The sequence below is a fragment of the Daucus carota genome, chromosome 6 (assembly GCF_001625215.2).
Source record: "Daucus carota subsp. sativus chromosome 6, DH1 v3.0, whole genome shotgun sequence".
NCBI lineage: Eukaryota > Viridiplantae > Streptophyta > Magnoliopsida > Apiales > Apiaceae > Daucus > Daucus carota.
Window position 1 is genome coordinate 10,335,822 of NC_030386.2, and position 21,078 is coordinate 10,356,899.

General features: G+C 34.1%; 4 protein-coding genes across 4 annotated transcripts; all 4 read left to right on the top strand.

Moving 5' to 3' along the window:
- Nucleotides 1-8,931: 8,931 nt before the first annotated feature.
- Nucleotides 8,932-11,111, top strand: LOC108203357 (large ribosomal subunit protein P2z-like). The gene is made up of 4 exons (XM_017372258.2): nucleotides 8,932-9,082; nucleotides 9,157-9,252; nucleotides 10,522-10,751; nucleotides 10,951-11,111. Exons 2-4 carry the CDS (start codon nucleotides 9,165-9,167, stop codon nucleotides 10,975-10,977), a joined length of 345 nt encoding a protein of 114 aa, XP_017227747.1. The 5' UTR covers nucleotides 8,932-9,082; nucleotides 9,157-9,164; the 3' UTR covers nucleotides 10,978-11,111.
- A 148-nt stretch (nucleotides 11,112-11,259) lies between these two features.
- Nucleotides 11,260-14,255, top strand: LOC108192731 (uncharacterized). The gene is made up of 7 exons (XM_017372263.2): nucleotides 11,260-12,630; nucleotides 12,713-12,767; nucleotides 12,847-12,927; nucleotides 13,097-13,237; nucleotides 13,333-13,518; nucleotides 13,757-13,807; nucleotides 13,895-14,255. The coding sequence occupies exons 1-7, from the start codon at nucleotides 12,589-12,591 to the stop codon at nucleotides 14,245-14,247; spliced, it is 909 nt and encodes a 302-aa protein (XP_017227752.1). The 5' UTR covers nucleotides 11,260-12,588; the 3' UTR covers nucleotides 14,248-14,255.
- A 128-nt stretch (nucleotides 14,256-14,383) lies between these two features.
- Nucleotides 14,384-19,973, top strand: LOC108203360 (uncharacterized). The gene is made up of 5 exons (XM_064080407.1): nucleotides 14,384-14,864; nucleotides 14,973-15,155; nucleotides 16,387-16,639; nucleotides 16,732-17,752; nucleotides 18,226-19,973. Exons 1-4 carry the CDS (start codon nucleotides 14,384-14,386, stop codon nucleotides 17,249-17,251), a joined length of 1,437 nt encoding a protein of 478 aa, XP_063936477.1. The 3' UTR covers nucleotides 17,252-17,752; nucleotides 18,226-19,973.
- Nucleotides 17,542-19,445, top strand: LOC135146781 (ATP-dependent DNA helicase PIF1-like). The gene is made up of 2 exons (XM_064080039.1): nucleotides 17,542-17,752; nucleotides 18,445-19,445. Exons 1-2 carry the CDS (start codon nucleotides 17,542-17,544, stop codon nucleotides 19,443-19,445), a joined length of 1,212 nt encoding a protein of 403 aa, XP_063936109.1.
- Nucleotides 19,974-21,078: the final 1,105 nt, after the last annotated feature.

The window sequence follows — 21,078 nt, forward strand, 5'->3', positions numbered from 1 at the left end:
TCTAGTTTATAGTTACACACCTGCAGAGCATGTGCATCACTTAAGAACGGTTTTTCAAGTACTTGTTGATAACCAGTTATGTGTTAAATTAAGCAAATGTGCTTTCGCCCAGAATCAAGTGGAGTACCTAGGTTATGTCATCAGTGAGGCGGGCATTGAAGCCGACCAGAAGAAAATATCAGCTATGACATCATAGCCCCAACCGACAAATGTGAAATCCCTTCGCTGCTTCCACGGGTTGACAGGCTACTACAGACGATTTGTCAAGGCCTATGGGATCTTAAGCAAACCACTGACGGATTTGCTTAAGAAGGGGGCTTTCCACTAGACTCCCTAAGCTCAGAATGCCTTCATTTAGCTCAAATCTGCGATGAGTACAATGCTAGTACTGGGGGATCCTGATTTCTCCAAAGAATCGTAGTAGAATCTGATGCTTGTATGTTTAGCGCCGGGGCTGTCCCGATGCAGGAAGGCAGGCCCATAGCTTTCTTCAGTAAAGCCTTCTCTTCGAGGAACATGGGTCTTATTATTTATGAGAGAGAACTCCTGGCAGTTGTTATGGACATAAATAAATGGCGGGGATATCTGTTGGGTAAACATTTTGTTGTTAAAACTGATCAAGCAGCCATCAAACACCTATTAAGCCAAAAGATTTCAACGTCAATGCAACAGAAATGGCTTACTAAACTACTTGGATTCGACTACTCCACTGTTTACAAGAAGGGCAAGCTGACCCTCTCTCTCATTTACATGAGCCGCCACCTGTAATGACAATTGAAAACAGAGCTGTGACGTTATTAGTTCCACAGTGGAAATTAGATCTTCAAAAGACATGGGAGCAAGATCCAGACCTGCAAGCTGTCATTACTCAGGCGGCAGTTGACCTACAGGACTCTGAATGTTCTCTCAAAGATGGTGACTTGAGATACCAAGGCCGACTGGTGGTGGGAAAAATGGGTGACACCAGACTCCATATCTTCCAGTCACTTCACGGGGGACCTGAAGGGGGACATTCAGGAACTCAGATTACTATAAAAAGGGTAAGGAACTTCTTTTGGTGGATTACCTTGACACAAGAGATTGCTAAATGGGTGCGGAGTTGTGAGGCTTGCCATCGATGTAAAATGGAGAATGTTCCCTACCCGAGCCTTATTCATCCTATTGTCGTTCCTGACCACGCTTGGGATACTGTCACCATTGTCTTTGTCGAGTCATTACCTAAGTCTGGGGGTAAGCATACAATTCTGGTCATTATTGACAAGTTCACTAAGTATGCTCACCTGTTAGCTCTACACCATCCTTTTTCTCCAACTCAAGTCGCTCAGCTGCTTTTTGATAATGTTTTCAAATTATATGAGCCTCCTAGTGCCATCATCTCTGATAGAGACAGGATCTTTACTTCATCCTTTTGCTCTGAGCTATTTAAGAAACTCGACTCCAAGTCCAAGCTCACTACCGCTTACCACCCGCAGTCTGACGGGCAAAGAGAGCGTCTTAATCAATGCATTGAACTTTATCTCAGATGTCTCACCTATCAATGTCCCAACCAGTGGTACCGGTGGCTTCCCATGGCCGAATGGTGGTATGATACCAGCCATCACTCTACTTTTCGAATGACTCCTTACATGGCTCTCTATGGCAGACAAGCTCCTAGCTTTAATTACCACCAAGCTGGCAAATCAACCAATGCATGTGTTAATGATTTTATCCAGCAGCGTACAGAGATGCATCGACTCATCAATACCAACCTGCACAAAGCACAAGAAATAATGAAACTTTACGCTGATAAGCACCAATCTGAAAGAGAATTTGAGGAAGGAGATGAAGTATTCCTCAAACTCCAAGCTTTTAAACAGACGTCCTTGAAGCAGATAAAGGACAAAAAATTCACCCCTAAATATTTTAAACGTTATAAGATCTTAAAGAAAATCGGAAAGGTTGCCTACCGCTTACAGCTGCCCTCCACGGCCAAGATTCATAATACATTTCACGTATCCCCCCTCAAGAAGAAGGTCGGCCTAGACTCTCTCATCCAACTTGATCCCCCACTCTCCATCGACTTGCCCAGCCCAGTCACACCGGTCAAGATTCTGGCCGGAAAGTTCCACCCTTCAGACTCCAGCCTCAATACTAGTGCGGTGGCTTGATAAGATGCCAGAGGACGCATCTTGGGTTGATTATTCTGTCCTCCATCAGAACTTTCCTCAATTCGTTGCTGAGGACATCGCCGCTCAAGAAGAGGGCATTGTCACAAATTAAGATATTACAGGACGGTATCGTTTAGTCAGGAGAATGATTGACTCGCTACACCTTAAACGCCACCGTTTTGAGCTATTCTGGAACTTTCTCTTATTTTCATTTCTAATTCTGTTATTAGAAATTAAGCAAGTGGGGACTGTAATTCATCGTAGAACTTTCTATAGGTGTTTAAGTTTTAATTTCTGAGACATGATGCACGAACATCCGAATTGGAAATTACATGTTTGTGCATGCTCTTCATTTGATCACCTACGTAATCATATGTGGGTGAACTCTGTTCTTTAAGTGACAAGGTGTATTCACATATACTGTCATGCTGTAATTCTTTAAGAAGCCTAATTGCATTTTTGTCATTAGTATACAGTTAAGCTCTTATTTTTGACCGCTCCTTTTTCAAGGTTTGTTAACTCTTTCTGGTTTGTCTGGTGAAAAAATAACTTGAAGCTTATGGTCGTAGATCCAAATCATCCTGTCACAAATTAAGAGATTAAAGGACGGTGTCGTTTAGTCAGGAGAAGGATTGACTCACTACACCTTAAACGCCACCGTTTTGAGCTATTCTGGAACTTTCTCTTATTTTCATTTCTAATTCTGTTATTAGAAATTAAGCAAGTGGGGACTGTAATGCACTACTATATGTTTCATGCACCCCTGCTGGGTAGATACACTTTTGGATGAATGAATATTTCTTATCTTCTCTCTTAAATTTCTTCGTTTAAACACTGAAAACCCTAACGCCGATTTAAACTATTGTACACATTTGTTACACATCCTTTACTAATTTTACTTTTTCATATTCTTGGTGAAGAGATCAATGGGTAAACTACCTCTGATTGGCCTTGTGAATCTCACATGAATTTTGAATGTTCCTCTAACATTTATGTATATTATTTTTTTCATTTTCAAAATCATAGAGATTTTTTATAATCTTTATAATTAACAATATTTTCTTATATTCCAATAGCAAACACAAAATTAAAGATCTCAAAAATTATAAATCACACCATTTTTTAAAAAATTCATATTTTATAACTTTCGCACTCGCGCGGAGCGTGTTTTTTTCACTTTAAAAAAATAATTGTACTCCTGCCTCTTAGATAGATGTCTATGATCTGGTGGAGTGTTTCAGTATGACAAATATTGATTTGTCATACAGATATTATAGTTGTAGATTCTAGTGTCTGTTCAATGAAAAGTAATGTTATGCTTTCACCTATCCTTGTAAAAAGGTTTAAGATACATATCTTTTATTTGTTTTCAGTTCATACAACCACTTGGGGGTGTATTCGATAAAATTTTATAGGATTTTTCATTCATGAAATCTGAGGTTGTTTAATTGGAATTGTTTAAAATCCAATAAAATCTTTGGGTATTTAATTAGGATTTAAAATTATGGTATAAAATCTGGTGGTATTCAATCAGGATTTTAAATTATGCTTAAAAATCCGATGGTATTCAATTGGGATTGTTTAAAATCTATTAAAATATGATGGTATTCAAATGCTGATGGATTTTTTAGATTTCATAAAATGATGAATTTTGTGGGATTCCCCATTGTATTTTAACCTTTTTTGAAATCTCACCAAAATCCATGAGATTTTGAAGCATTCTGCTTATATCCTAAAGAATCTATATCAATTCTACGACATTTTATCAAGAATCCGCACAAAATCAAAATCTCATACAATCCATTAAAATCCATATATTAAAAACAATCCATTAAAATCTCAATTGAATACACCACCTTTAATATCGATAGTTTTCATACATAGAAATGCCAAATATCTATACTTGTCTAATGGTCATTGACAACCGGAATTCTTAATTAACTACAACTATTGTTAGAGCTATACGAAAACATACCAAAAATTTGGTGGTAGAGATGAGTAATATTTTTCATATGTCAAAAGACATAACTATGTACATGGTATACACCATCGCCCCATTGTCTCTTAACAACACACAGAGCCATCATACATAGCCCCCAGCCTTTGTGGTACAGACACATTAGCATGAAAACCAGCACTCATACATACTTCTTCAAAATATGAACCTTTATTACTAACATTATCAACTTCCAGTACATATAAATACGTTCAAAAAACAACAAATTGTATGTAACAGTTATCTAGACTGTGAAATCATCATGTGTTAGTAGGATGACTATCACATACCAAGTTGATAATCATATATCTTCTTGAGGACTACAGTCACTCTAGCCCATACATTTGTTAATATTATAACTAGACTACGCGTCAAGTAGCATGAATGTCACAGACAAGCTATTTATAAATTATAATTAAGTGTTAATATATCATGTTACCTTCTCTACAGACATGTAATATAAATAAACATATTCAACACTGATAGTTCCATTATTTTGCATATTTTAATTGCCTATTTATTGTTTGTTTTCGTATTTTTATTATTAGTTAATGTTTTATTTTCAGGAATTTGTAGATAAATAAAGAAATCAAGAAATCAAGAGAAAAAGGAACAAATTAAAAGGTGCAAGAAGGGCAAAAGAGGAAAGAAAAAAGAGAGAAGAAGGAAGAAGGAAAAGAAAATTAAGACACAACCACCCTTCTACCCCTAAAACCCTAATCTAGGCATATATAAACTTCCTTTTCTCTCATTAGCCACCACCAACTTAGTCTTTACCTTGTTTTTACCTGGTTGTTAGTAGCCTCCTTTATCATTTTCAACATATGGAATAGCTTTCTCCTTCAAATTGTAATCTTTCAAATATTGTAAACACTTTCGAGTTAATATAATTTCAAGTTTAATTTTGTTATCTCCTACATTTTTACCTTGTTGAAATTTGTAAAGATGTAGGAGATTACAAAACTAATTTGAAATTATATTAACTAGAAAGTGTTTATGATATTTGAAAGATTACAATTTGAAGGAGAAAGCTATTCTAGATGTAGAAAATGATAAAGGAGGCTACTAACAACTAGGTAAAAACTAAGGTAAAGACTAAGTTGGTGGGTAACGAGAGAAAAGGATGTTTATATAGGCCTAGATTAGGGTTTTAGGGGTAAAAGGGTCTTTGTGTCTTGATTTTCTTTTTCATCTTTCTTCTTCTTCTTTTTTTCTTTCCTCTTTTGCCCTTCTTGCACCTTTTTGTTCCTTTTTCTCTTGATTTCTTGATTTCTTTATTTCCTACAAAGTCCTGAAAATAAAACAATTAACTAATAAAAATATGAAAATAAACAATAAATAATCAATTAAAATATGCAAAATAATGGACTTATCAAACATCCACATACCTATTTTTTGCTCGTCCTCGAGTAAAAATCATAAAATAAATTTTACACTAAAAAAATCATATAAAAATCTCAAATCGAAAACCAAGAACAACACCAAATCAAGCCAAACCAACGACAAATCAAACAAAATTTCAAATCTAACCTATTTAACATATTTTAAAAAAAAACCCATCAATCTTTAATACAAAACAACAAACCAAAATCTAAATAAAAATACTAAACCATTGAACCCACTAATAATATTGAGATTTAAAAGGGGCTCAATCTAAATACTAAAAATGTAAAATTAAAACATAAAATAAAGGCTCTTTCAATCCACAAGTGCTTGGCATACATGCCACTTTATCTACTTGTTGGAAAGAAAGTAGGTCATAGCCATAAATTTCAACAAGGTAAAGATGAAGGAGATAACAAAACTAAACTTGAAATTATATTAACTAGAAAGTGTTTATAATATTAGAGAGATTACAATTTGAAAAAGAAAGTTATTCCAGATGTAGAAAATGATAAAGGAGGCTACTAACAACTAGGTAAAACTAAGGTAAAGACTTGGCTAATGAGAGAAAATGATGTTTATATAGGCCTAGATTAGGGTTTTAGGGGTAGAAGGGTCTTTGTGTCTTGATTTTCTTTTCTTTCTTTCTAATTCTCTTTTCTTTTCCTCTTTTGCCCTTCTTGCACCTTTTTGTTCGTTTTTCTCTTGATTTCTTGATTTCCTTATTTATCTACAAATTCCTGAAATTAAAACAATTAACTAATAAAAATGCGAAAACAAACAATAAACAAGCAATTAAAATATGCAAGATAATGGACCTATCAAACACAATGATCATAATATCATACTCAAGGCTCAATAGATTTATTGAACATATCAATAAATTTTTAAAAAAAATAGTCATGACAATAGATATATTAATAGTGAAATTAGTTTCGTAAAAAAAAATAGTGAAATTAGTATATCAAGACAGACCTAGCAAAAAACGACATTAAGAGATCATAAATCAAACATTTAACAAATAGTATTCTTATCTCATATGAATATTATAAATATTTACAAGGGAACATAATAAGAGCAAGTGTGTATTTTTGAATCCTTAACATGGAACATATATAAATATTTATTCAATCTGATTATCGGAACCAAAAAGGTGTGAGCATATAACTGAGAAGAGAAAACTTACATGATTGATATGCAGATGTTGTTATGGAAGCCTATTCTTCTTAGCCTCCAAATAATTTTTCAGTAGACTTGAAAGAACCATTAGGAGCAGGAAAATTTTGGGACCTTGTGCCCAAGCTGAATGACCATTTCCATCAAACATACTAGACCTTACATAGTCAATCCATCAATTACGTGAAATGTAGATCGAAAACCTAGTATTTGATGAAGCATTGATGATAGGCCAATTAAAGACAAGAGTTTGAAGAAAGGAGTGGGAATAAGGAAGAGAGATATCCTCCAGAAACCCATTTAGTCAATTATTATTTTCCGGTGAGACCATCGTCGAGAGAGAAAGCCATGATTTTTAAGCATCACATATACTTTGAATGCTTTAGCTCAAGGGTTTGAACCTGACAGTTTGTTTTCCCCATATGATAACTCCAGCGATCATAATCTAATGATTAGAATCAAATCAGTGATGATATGCCAACGCCTTAAATATTAATATTTCAGTATCCTACTCTTTTTTGGGGAATTTGGCACCAGACTGGTGATCTCTTCTTCAGTCCATTCACATAATTCAACTCCATGATAATCATTTTCAGATTCATTGTATGTACCATGAGCGTAATCAAGTATTACTAGGACCCTGATCATAATCGGGTCTAACAATATAACCATGATCATGACTCCAACTGTGCGTATGACTATCATGATTGTGATTACTCTTAAGATCATGATTTTTCATGTTAATGTGTATGTGATTGTGGTCATGACTATAATGGCGATTATGTGCGTGACTATGATCGTGACAGTGTCATGACTGTGATCGTGGCTATGACTAAGCCAGAGAACCATTATAAGGTTTATCACACAACCAACAATAGCAACTATAAATATGAGTTTTCCATTAAAGAAACTATAGATTTACTTTGTGAGTGTTTGATTTATTTTATTTTACAGAAATAAATCCTTATTTCTGAAAGAGAAGAAGTATAAATATTCTTTTACCTGAAAATTAGTATTTATTTTTTAAATAAAAATATTATTTACTCTTTAATATATATTTCAAAAAAAAGTTATATAAGTATAAATATTTTGATATTTTGATAGGTCCATTATCTTGCATATTTTAATTTTGAAGGTCCCTAAGAGCATCTTCAGTAGATTAGCTATATGAGGTTTTAAGCTATAATTTTGAGGAATATGCACAAAAATTCACTCCAGTAGAGTCCTTACTCAATCTCTAAATGTTAGAATCTAAATCTAAATACATGTTTTTTCATCGTTGTGTGTGTTCAAAAATAATTTTAAAATATAATACATAGATATTAACATTTTTTGCATGTGAAAATCTGCTGTAAAACCCTAACTAATACTAGTAATAAGTAAAGTTCTATGGGTTCTCTCTCTAATAGTTCTCTCTTAAACATGACCTTATAATAATAATAGTGAAGACAAATAGGGATCATTATTGGAGTTATTAATCAATACAGAGTCCCTATTATTTAGAAATTGAATTGTTTATCATATATTTGGGGAACCTCCTTAGGACATTGCTGGAGATGCTCTAAGAGCAAGTCCAACAATGTCCTAGCAAGTGCTTTATTAATATAATAAAAAATAGTGTCATAGTGATTTAGGACATCATATTAATATATCAACTCCAACAACATGTCTTATTATTGTGCCTTTTTATTAAAATAGTAATATTTTTAAAATATTATTGAAGGGAAATGAAGAGGAGAGAAGAGAGAGATGTGTTGAAATGTAATAAAGTAATTTTTTATTGATAAAAAAGGTGCAGGGCATGCATAGTGGTGTCTCAAAAATAAAGCAATTGTTAGATGTTCTAATGTTTCAAAGTACCACTGGGACATTGTTGGAGCACACATTTATTTCAAACGGTTTTTCTATGGTGTGGCCATGGGCACACAATAAACACCAACTCCTATGAATTTGTTGCATTTTTATTGGTCGTCTAATCATAAATAAGGATGGCTCCTCTGCATTTACACAAAATCCACCAATTAAAATCCACCAAATTCACCAAATTTAATGCTTAATGTGTGCTAATGAGCACACAATAGAAAGACCCTATTTCAAATGTTTTAAATTTTCATTTAGGATATGTATTTAGGGTTGGAGTTCCTCCCATGACATATAACCCTCGATTGTAAAAAAAATAAATAAATAAATAAATAAAAATCGTTATCTGTGGGCTTCTGTTTGAATCTGGGCTGGCGAGCAATGGCCACTTGTGAATTGATTTGGGCCATTGTGTGTTCAGTCCAACCTACAACTCATACATATAAAGCAGTTGATTGTTGTCGCCCCTTTCGCAAACCCTAGAAATCTGAGTCTCTAATACCCAAATCCAAATCTCACGGTAAGCGATGTTTGTTACTCTCTGTAAGTATGTATTGTAATTTGAGTTGAATTGATTGTAATTTGAAATTGCAGGTATCAAAATGAAGGTTGTAGCTGCATACTTGTTAGCTGTGCTGGGTGGTAACACTTGCCCAACTAATGATGATATCAAGAATATTCTTGGCTCAGGTTAATTATTTTTTTTAAGTATGTTAAATATTTATATTTGCAAGTAATGTTTTGTGATTTTTTGGCTTTCATGGTGTTTTTGTTAGTATAGCATTTGTAGTTTGGATCTGTTTTATGTGATTGTGTAGTTTTTGGAATGGGGATCCCTAGCTCATATGTATATATTGTGTGTGTGTGGACTTGTGGATTATGCATTTTTCGGTATATATGATTGTCGGGGACTGGGAAATAGGAGTTTTAGGAGTCGATTAGTGACATCGGTCTTCGTATAGGAGGAGTCTTGCTAGTAGGCTCTTAAACAATTATTGCTAGTTATATTGTCCATTTGGCTTTTACATGTCATCTAGTTGGTATGTTTTAGAAAATATGTAAAACTTGGAGCACTCCAACCATTCATCCATTAACAAAAATATATAGATAACCATATTTGATGAGCTATATTTGTTGAATGATTAATTTTTTATGTATAACTTTACCTAATCATAATTATAGATAATCTCATTGGAGCACATGTCTTCACCCTTAACAAAAATTTTACATTATCAATATAACTAATGATTATAGCTAACTATTTTACCAATCATCCTTGGAGATGCTCTTTAGTAGCCTTTCCGGTTACATTCAGAGATAAAATGTTTTGAGACTTGTTATAAAAGGCTGCAATGTTTTGTGTTCACGGGATTTTTATTCCCTTTGTGTTTTTTTTGTATGGTCAATTGTTATATAGAAATAGAAATTTTGGCTCTTCTGAGATCGTTGCCTTCTTTCTTGGATGATTGATATTTGGATTATTTTGCTTTGTAGAGAATGCCTTTCTAATTTTTTTAAAGGTCATTGATAAGGTCAGCTCCCACTTGTTACTTATTGTACATTGAAATAATGTTTACAGCGTGTTTATGAATTAATTTAATGTTTTTAGTGTTGCTTGTAGCATTCTTGCTCTGTACAACTCTTTTACAGGCTTGTTTTCTAACCCTGTTTTTCTCGTTATATTCTCTTATCTTTTCCTCTCTGTAAAATTAAATGTAAATGTGTAAAGGATGTTATGCTGGGCTTCTTGCACCAATGTAGTAGTCTCTAATCGACACTGAAATTATTTTGATTATTGGAATGAAGTTTGCTCTATAGAAATTTTGGAGTTCAGTATAGCAAACAAATTTTTTTAAGCATGGACCACTAAAAGCTAATAAAGGATGTTCTTTTATCAGAATTTATTAACATGTTTAGGTTTTAGACAAATTAACAGATTCAAACTTTTGTGAATTGCAGTCGGAGCAGATGCTGATGATGATAGGATTGAATTGCTACTGTCTGAGGTCAAAGGAAAGGATATCACTGAATTGATCGCATCTGGAAGGGAGAAGTTGGCTTCAGTTCCTTCAGGTGGTGGTGGTGGTGCTGTAGCTGCAGCCGCTCCTGGTGCTGGTGCTGGTGGTGCCGCACCTGCTGCTGAGGCAAAGAAAGAGGAGAAAGTAGAAGAGAAAGAAGAGTCGGATGATGTAAGGCCCTTTCATCTATTTTTATCCTTCTCCAAGTACAAGTAAATTTATAATTTGATTGAAATGAATATTAATGCTTGGAGCACATCTTTTAACAGATTTATATGCTTCTTACTGTTTACTTCTATAGAAATACTATAGCTAGCTCACATTCGTTCAAGTGGTTCCACTAACTATTTTTATCTTTATTTGGTTGCAGGATATGGGCTTCAGTCTCTTCGATTAAGTTAAATATTTGTTTTTACGTCTCTTGGATTGTATTGAGTAATGGCTTTTGTCTTTTAGACTTAAGAGGTTAAATACCGACTTTTTTCTCATAAACTATTAATATGTTGAGTTTTAGAATTCCTTTCTCGCGAAGTTTAATAGTTCTCTGAATTAGCAAAAAAGAAAAGTTTAATAGTTCTCTTTGCAGTCTTTTGAGATTGGGTTGAGTGGCATTTTTGACTCTACATACGTGCTCTATATATTAACTTGCATCAGTTCTTGACCTCCTTTACGATTAAGCTACTGGATGTTGGCCTTCTGAATTGAAAGTTGATCGTTAATATTGGTTTAGAATGCAGGGTCTGTTTGTGGAAGTTAATTTTATTATTTTAATCTTAATATGTGTTCCTCCGAAAGGAAGAAGAAATGCAAAGGGTCACTTGTTATAAGTGTGAATATGAATTGAAAGAGTTGAATAGAATTGTGTGGATGTCTCTTAGGAGACTTTTGTGACCTTGTTTTGTCTTAGTTGAAGTTGGCAAAGGGGGGAACTATCCGGCGTATTTGGCGTATTTAAGGGAAGTGTTTATTGTTTATAAGCGATGATATAAAAATTATTATTAAAAATTATAAATTATATTTCAGAACTGTCTTGTACATTTTTATAAAGCAAATATAGAACATAAAAGTACATTACTAAGAAAATCAGGATTTTACACAACCCCTTTAGATACTGTTACATTAAGCTAAAGAGTTTAAGAGGCTGTTTAGCCGTGACTTATGACTTAACGTGTCTGTTTGGGTGATTTTGACTTATTAATTACTTATGAATTATTAAAAATATAATAATAAAAATAAAATTGATTTATGAGTAATCTATGACTCAGTAGTAATTTTTATCAAAAAAAAGTTCAAAAAAATTAGTCACTGAAAAAAGTAACTCAAATAAATTTCTGGCTTTAAATCAGCTTCTGATTTAATTTTGACTTTAAGCCAGCTTCTAACTTATTATACAAACAAACATTTTCCAGCTTAAAGCCAGAGATGATTTAAAGTCCGGATTTTAAGCCCAAGCACAACCTCTAAATGACCAGCAGTTATAATTCATTGTCCAATTGAATTCAGGCAGTTGGAATGCACGGTGCAACTTGCTGGCCAGCAGAGATTATATTTATTGCTTGCACAGTTGCACATGATCTTTTTTCGTTTACTCCTTTTTTTTATATGCCACTTTTAATTTGGGCACGTATCTTTAGATCGGCTGATCGGATAGTAAAAATTATTATTTTCAATTGATTTTTATTGTGAATCAATGTATATAATAGTTCCTACATCCCCTTTACTACAGTTACCCCTCCGTCTAAAACATTACCACTAAACTTTAACTTATTTACAGTAATACCAGTTGACACGTTTCACCAACCTTGCAGGTCTCTCATCCACGTGTATTCCACGCTTCACACTTCCAAGCTTCTTTCTGAAGCTTTGCACACGAATTCGTGCAAACATGCAGAAACATCATTACTTTGTACTAATTCAAATTCAAATTACAAAATTAATTATGCAAGAAATTTAGAACTACAATCTAACAAAATTCATACCAAGCGGAAGACAAAGTACTCAATCCATCATGAACAGCAAATCATCAAAATCGTCCAGTGAAGAATATATGGTAGATTTACTCCTCCTATCACAGTTGTGTTAATGAATGATTTTGTTCTTATAACACTCATCACTCTCAATCATGGTTGCAGGAGAACAATTCCGGGAACAATTGGCGCCTCTTTACTTCAGAGGATATGAATGAAGGTACATATCTTGGTGTTGGATGATTTACTACAATAGCAGTTCTTCAAGATTATTTTAATATAGAGAAATGGCTGCGTAGGTTATCAAAAGTTGAAAAGGAGGAGACGGAGGTTTAGTTCCAACAAAGAGAATGTGTTTGCTGAGCATACTCCTCAATCAGGTAGTTTTTATGATAACCAGATATAGGACTTAAAGTAGGATTTACTAATCATTGTTTAAATTAACTGCATAACAAATAATAGTGCTGAGGATCTGTGCTCTGTAAATCCTAAGTTTGATAATATCTGTTCAATTCAACTGCCCAACTAATATTTGCAAATTACTGTCAGGACCATTACGTTCTCGAGCCTCTGGCCCCTCTGCTCAGGGGAGTGCCCTGTCTGATATAACCAATAATATTGTTCAAGACCGTTGCTCTGTCAAGCCTAGGTTGCGTAGAAATGTTAAAGTACCTCACCACACTCCAACAGGTTATGATCTTATTTAATTGTTTGCTTTGATGTATTACTGATGATTTAGTGTGTTGCTAAATGTATTAAATAATTTCATGCATTTACGTTCATAGGAAATAGTTTCAACCTCACTTCTCCTACGTCCACTCCTGCAAGTACAATATGTAATGCCAGTAGTAGTGGGGACCAATTTATTCCTCCAAAGAAAGCTATGAGACGATGCCATCTTGAATCGAGTAGAACTCTATTCCCTGATGAAGAAGTACTGGAAACACAAGATCAAAGCAATGATATCTATGGTACTTATCTATTTTGCTACCAATTGGCTCATAAATTATGTCCCGTACTCAGTCTAATATCGTGTTTGCAGAACCAGAGACTAACATTGTTCATGGTCCATGGTTTACTGACGATGAGGATGACTCAGATTATGTCATATGTAGTTTAACTCTATTGTTATATTTCAATGGACATGTGCGAAGATTTCACTGCTTCCATATTAGCATTTAACCATGTCCAATATAAATCCACATGCAGAGAACTCCATTGAAGACTACTCGATGTCAGATGAGTGTGATAGTGATCAAGGTATTAAACATGTTTTTTCAGATTTGTAATTTTATTATAAAAACTGTCAACATTTTATTTTATACATTGATTTAAAATTTATTGCAGAGGAAAATGTTGTTCCTCCCGTCCAATTAGGAGCAAAAGATAAATGGAAGAGTAAACGTGTTGTGGCAGATGAGTATGCAAGCTTGGGTGGACCCTCTGCTAAGTGTTTAAAATGCAATGCAAGAATGTGGAAAGAAGAGAGGGTCAATAAAAATGTTACGAAGGGCACTCCAATATTCTCTATATGCTGTAAGAAAGGTGCCGTGAAGTTGCCACCTTCTCTTCCAACTCCTGACTATCTACTGCACCTTCACACTGATGCTGTTAAATCTCCATCATCGCTGTATACGACTATACAATTCTATGTTTTCGTTTACATCGACAGGTGGGAATGTGGATCATTCAATCAATAAAGGAGGCTGTCCATATATATACAGATTGAATGGTCAGAATTTTCATGTTTTTGGTTCTTTGATACCAAATACAGGCGAGGAGCCCAAATTCTGTCAATTATATATATATGACACTGCCAATGAGATTACTAATCGCATGCGTTGGGTAAATGTTAAAGACCAGGATAAAATCGATGTTCAGGTTGTTCAGGGTCTTATTAACATGTTGGATGATACCAATGAGTTGGTTCGAGAATTCAGAACAAGACGTGACCGATTTGAAAATAATGACATCATTGATTTGAAGATCACCTTAAAGGTTTGTCGAGCCCAGAGTGGCAGAGAGAATCACATTGCTCCTTCAGACGAGGTGGCTGGGATCATGGTTGGTGAAAGCAACACTACCTGCGGTGATCGAGATATAATCATTGATAGTTACAAGGACGGACTGGAACGGATATCCTTCATTCATCCGAAACTAATGGCATTGCAGTATCCTATTTTGTTTCCTAATGGTGAAGATGGTTATCATGACCAAATTCCATTTGAAAAAAATGGAAACAACTCCAACAATTCTCATGAATACATCTCCATGAAAGACTACTACTCCTATAAATTTCAAGTCAGGGAGAGTGAAGGTACTCATTCTTTAGGACTATCTCCAAGTAATTTGCCAACACTTATGTCAATTTAAAGTAGTATTACTGATTAAGCACATGTGTAAATTTTTTATTATTAAAATGTAGGGATGACTGCACGTTTGGGTGGTCGGTTGTTTCAGCAATATATGGTGGATGCTTTCTCATCCATTGAGCAAACTCTCCTTTGGTGGTTCCGTATTAATCAGACTACTTTACGAAATGAGTTATATACTCATATTTGTGATTCACTACGTAAAGGAAATTCTGATTCCTCTAAGATCGGTAAAGGTATTATTCTTCCAAGTAGCTATGTTTAGGGGTGAACATGGGTTGGGTTGGGCGGGTTTTTGGAAAAAAACGACCCAACCCAATTAGTTCGGGTTAATAAAAACTTAACCCGTTAACTGAAAAAAATTTATCTAACCCAACCCTACCCAACCCAATTAATTCGGGTTGGGTCGGATTGGTTTGGGTTAAACTTGCGAAAATCATAATAAATAAAAATTTAGTCATTCATCGCGACAGGAAAAAAAATACTCACTCGTACACCGGTAGCTAGTAACAGTCGGCATACATATTTATAGTTACTCAATTTCTATGAATCATTCACCAATATTAGTCGATGCGTAAGTTTTTAATCGAAGAGGGAAGCCTATTACATTGGTGAAACATTTGAACAATGGTGAAATAATAGGAAATTGTTGTATACACACTCAGTTATGAACTCTTATTTATAAGGTGTATATCAGTTCATTAACAAATTATTAACCATGTTCAAATTCCAAAAGTCATCATTTACATTTTATAGTTATCGATATACTTAAAATTATTCATATTGCTGTTGTAAATGTATAGACACACCCTAGATAAATCAAATTTAGGTTAAAGATTGATTGAGATAAACTAAAAAATATAAAATAGATATGTAAATATTATATATATGTATATATATATATATATATATATATATATATATATATAATCGGGTTGGGTTGGGTTAGTTCAGGGTTAAAATCTGTAAAACCCTGACCCAACCCAACTTAATCGGGTTTTTTTAAAAATTAACCCATTTATTTTTCGGTTTTGAACGGATCGGGTTAATCGGCCTAAAAAAAGGTCGGTTTGGGTTGGGTTAGCGGGTTGAACGGGTTTATGTTCACCCCTAGCTATGTTGGCTCCAAAAGGTACATGCAAGAAAATTTTCAGGATGCCTTAGCTGTATGTCGGCATGTAGGACATCCTGATGTCTTTCTAACAATGACAACAAACCCTCTTTGGGATGAGATACAGAAAATGATGTCTTTTTTGCCACATTGTAAGGTTGAGAATTGTCCTGACATTATATCTAGAGTCTTCAAACTCAAACTTGATCAGCTAACAAATGACATTAAAAAAAATGGTCATTTTGGGAAATGTATAGGAGGTGCATTCTCTATCAACATGCCTATGTTATATTAATGTTTAAGAATTTATACTAGCAGATCTTACTAATTATGTGTTTTTTTATTGTCTTATACAGTCATGTACGTTGTAGAGTTTCAGAAGAGAGGTTTGCCTCACGTACACATGTTAATATGGCTTGACAGTCCTTCTAAAATGTATCTGAAACAGAATTTGGATAAATTTGTTAGCGCAGAAATTCCTGATCCTTTGAAAGACCCAGTTGGTTACGCTGCAGTAAAACAATTCATGATGCATGGCCCTTGCGGTCTGCAAAATCCTAAATCCCAGTGTATGAAGAAATTCAGGTGCATACGCCATTTTCCAAAAGCGTAAGTTACCATACAAGTTTCCTGTAAGTGAATACCCATGTCTGCAAATTCCTACTCATACATAACCTCACTTATTTTGTCTAAATATGCAGGTACTCTTCCCGTACAGTTTTTGATGAAAGTGGATTTCCTTTATATATGCGTCGTAAACAAGATATCACAGTACGTGTGCGCAAGACTGATTTAGAAAATCAATGGGTTGTTCCTTACAACCGGGATCCGTTAGTCAAATATCAGTGTCATATGAATGTGGAAATTTGTTGTCACGCAAGAAGCTTGAAATATTTGTTTAAATATTGTCTTAAAGGTCATGACACTGCTACTGTTCAAGTGAATGGTAGAAGGATGAAAAAATCTCTTGACAATTCTGCTGAAGATGGATTTGATGAAATCAATGCATATTTTGATGGGAGATATCTCTGCGGTTGTGAGGCGGCCTATAGGATTTTTGGATTTCCTATACATTACCGGACTATCTCAGTTGAACGTCTGCCATTTCACCTCCCTGGACAAAGGAATTGCACTTTTAGAGATAACCAATCTTTGGAAAAAGTTGCTGAGCGAGAAAAGTATAGAAATAGCAAACTTGAAGCATTTTTTATACTAAATTAGAATGATCAATCTGCACGCGAATACACCTATGATGAAATTCCCAAACATTATGTTTGGGATGATGGTCACAGGACATGGAATAGACGCAAGAGAGGATTTCAAATTGGGAGGCTGGCATATACTCATCCAGCACAGGGGAACCTTGGTATCTTTAGATACTTCTAACTTTTGTTAGAGGACCTACTTCTTATGAGAGTTTACGAACCGTCAATGGTGTTTTGTATCCTTCTTTCCGAGATGCTTGCAAAGAATATGGGCTCTTGGACGATGACAAGGAATGGCATGAGGTTATGACTCAATGTGCACAAGGTGGATTAGCACCCCAGATACGTCAACTCTTTGTACACATATTAGTCCACTGCAAAGTTACTGACTTGAAACAATTGTGGCTGTCTCATTGGAGGAGCATGGTTGATGATATACTTTTGACCAGACGAGCAATGTCTAAAGATCTGAACCTCCTGCTCAACGATAAACAACTGCAGTTCTATGCACTTGCAGGTAATGAAATATAATTCCATATAATTTCTGTTTTTCATATCAGGAACTTTGTGTTTTTTAGTAGATCATATATGTATAAAAGAGGTTAATTTTTTAAGATAATTTAGTAGATCATGTGTATATACCTTGATATGAACTAATATTTATGTAATTTTATTATTGTCGGCAGCTGTGAAATACCCGGATAGTCAAAATTTATTACAAAATCCTTCTCCCCCAAGTAGGAAATTTCTTATCAGGAAATTTCATAAATATAATTCCAATTAATTTATGTTTTTCATATCAGGAAATTTGTGTTTTTTAGTAGAGCATATATGTATAAAAGAGGTAACATTTTTTAAGATAATTCAGTAGATCATATGTATATACCTAAATATGAACTAATATTTATGTAATTTTATTATTCTCGGCAGCTGAGAAATAAAGTATGTCAGGAGCTGATCAATATTTTTTAACAATTTTTTTTTTTGCAGAAAATTGATAAATTACTTAAATCAATTAGGAAGTCTTTAAAAAAATTTCAAGGCTTACCACAACCTCCTCAGAGTTATTTACAGCAAGGAACAAACAATCTGATTATAGAGGAGACTAGCTACAACATTGATGAAATGGAAGCAGAGTTCAATATTTTATGGGCCAGTTGTAATGAAGAGCAAAAAACTATTTTCAATGCTGTTTTGCAAAGTATCCAGGAAGCGAAAGGCGGATTTTTTTTGTTTATGGAAGTGAAGGTTGTGGAAAGACCTACCTTTGGAAAACTTTAATTTCCAAGTTAAGATCCCAGGGCGATATTGTTTTACCAGTGGCCTCCTCAGGAATAGCTGCAACTTTGTTGCCTGGCGGACGCACCGCGCATTCAAGATTTAAAATACTAATTATTCTTGATGATTTCTCGGTTTGTAGTATTGGTCAGAATTCAGACATCGCTGAACTTATAAAGCAAACCAAGCTTATTATTTGGGATGAAGCGCCAATGCAGCATAGGTACGCGTTTGAATGCTTAGACCGTTCTCTTAAAGATATTATGAGATCTGTTGATTATGCACGTGGTGAAATGCCGTTCGGAGGTATTACTGTGGTACTTGGTGGGGATTTTAGACAAATTCTCCCTGTTATCCCTTTAGGTGACCGCAGTGACATTGTTGGGGCGTGCATTACAAGATCGCGTTTATGGTATCTCTGTCATATCTTCCTTCTGTCCAAGAATATGCGTCTTAAAGAAGGGGAATCATCTCAAGAGATTGAAGATCTAAGGAATTTTGCTAAATGGGTTCTTCAAATTGGTGATGGCCAAGTCATGCCGCCTGAATCAGACGGAAGAACATATGATGAGTATGATATCCAGATTCCAGCTCAGTTTTGTGATCTTGACAAACCAAACACTATTGACACAATGATTAGCACCACATATCCAGATTTCACGCAAAACTGCCAAAATCCTGGATATTTAAGTGAAAGAAGTATTCTTACTCCAACAAACCAAACTGTTGGACATCTTAATGCACAGATTGTTGACATGGTTCAAGGTGATTCATTTTCATATTATAGTGTTGACACCGCAGACGAATTTGGTGGAACTGAGTCTGATTTGAATTCCGCGTTCCCAATAGAATATCTAAACTCTTTTTGCATGCCTGGGATGCCAAATCATGAATTGAAACTCAAAGTTGGAGTTGTCGTCATGCTTATGTGAAATTTAAACCAAACTTTGGGTTTATGCAATGGTACAAGAATGATAGTTACAAAATGTTTGAAGTTTTGTATAGAATGTGAGGTCATATGCGGTACCTATATTGGTTCAAGACATTTCATACCAAGGATGGAATTGTGCCCCAGTGATAGTAAACTGCCATTCAAGTTGATTAGAAAACAAATGCCTGTACAAGTCTGCTATGCCATGACAATTAACAAATCCCAGGGTCAATCTCTTCACAATGTAGGTCTTTTCCTGCCTAAAGGTGTATTCACACATGGCCAATATTACGTAGCAATCAGCCGAGTCACTTCTCCATCTGGCTTAAAGATTTTCTGTGATGATGAGAGTGGGGAACCATCTGATATAACTCAAAATGTTGTATATAAGGAAGTTTTCTACTCTTTACCAAAACTGTAGGATTGATGGGGTGTATTATGTTTTTGTAAGCCATTCCTCTGAAACTATTATTTTGGTGAGCTATTGACAATGAATGGCAGTTACAAATTTATCTTGCTTTATATATTTATGCTGTCAAATATATATGTTGATACATGTACAAACAGGAGTGATGTAATGGGCACCAAATATAAATCACTACAAAACCCAGCTTGCAATTGGAATAGTTAAGCAACAGTTGTATCCATAACACTTATGAGCATTACATTTCAGATTATCTGGCTTCCCAAATTTTGTAAAATTTTCCCTAACTAGAAACCTCTACTTCAAATGTCTCATTCTGACCATAAGTAAATGTTAGAATCTGCCCTGCTCTTACTTCGTGCCCCTTGACAAATGCATTCCACCCTCTTCCAAGTCTGCACTGCTTTCAACTCAAAGTTATGTGTTCATAAGCCTATATCTCATGTAACCTAAAAAAATACTATCATTTTAAGTACCATTCAAAAAATTATTTAATGCCTTTCGCCAATTTATATAAATTATCAAAAAAATTTTATTGCAAATTATAAAAATTTGTTTATTGCAATACATTTTACTTTACAATAAAGACAACTATTTTAGCATTTTCCTACATCAAAATTACACAACTTTTCACCCATTGCTTTCGATTCTTAATTTTATATAAAATTTGAAATATACAACCAACCAATATTTACATTTTTAGATTATTATATTGGAATAAATGGTTTTCCGAAGAAATATTAAACTTATAATTATTAAGAATACCAAAATTTCAACTCAAAGTTATGTGTTCATAAACATGTATCTCATGTAACCTCAAAAAATACTACTATTTTAAGTCCCAGTCAAAAGATCATTTAATACTTTTCGCCTATTTCATATTAAATGTCTGATAATTTATATCAAAAAATATATTTCTTGATATAAATATATTTTTATTTTTTTATTTCAAATTATAAAAATTTGTTTATTGCAATACATTTTACTTTACAATAAAGACAACTATTTTAGCATTTTCCTACATCAAAATTACACAACTTTTCAACCATTGCTTTCAAATTTCAATTCTTAATTTAATATAAAAATTGAAATATACAACCAACCGATATTTACATTTTTAGATTATTATATTGGAATAAATGGTTTTCCGAAGAAATATTAAACTTATAATTATTAAGAATACCAAAATTTCAACTCAAAGTTATGTGTT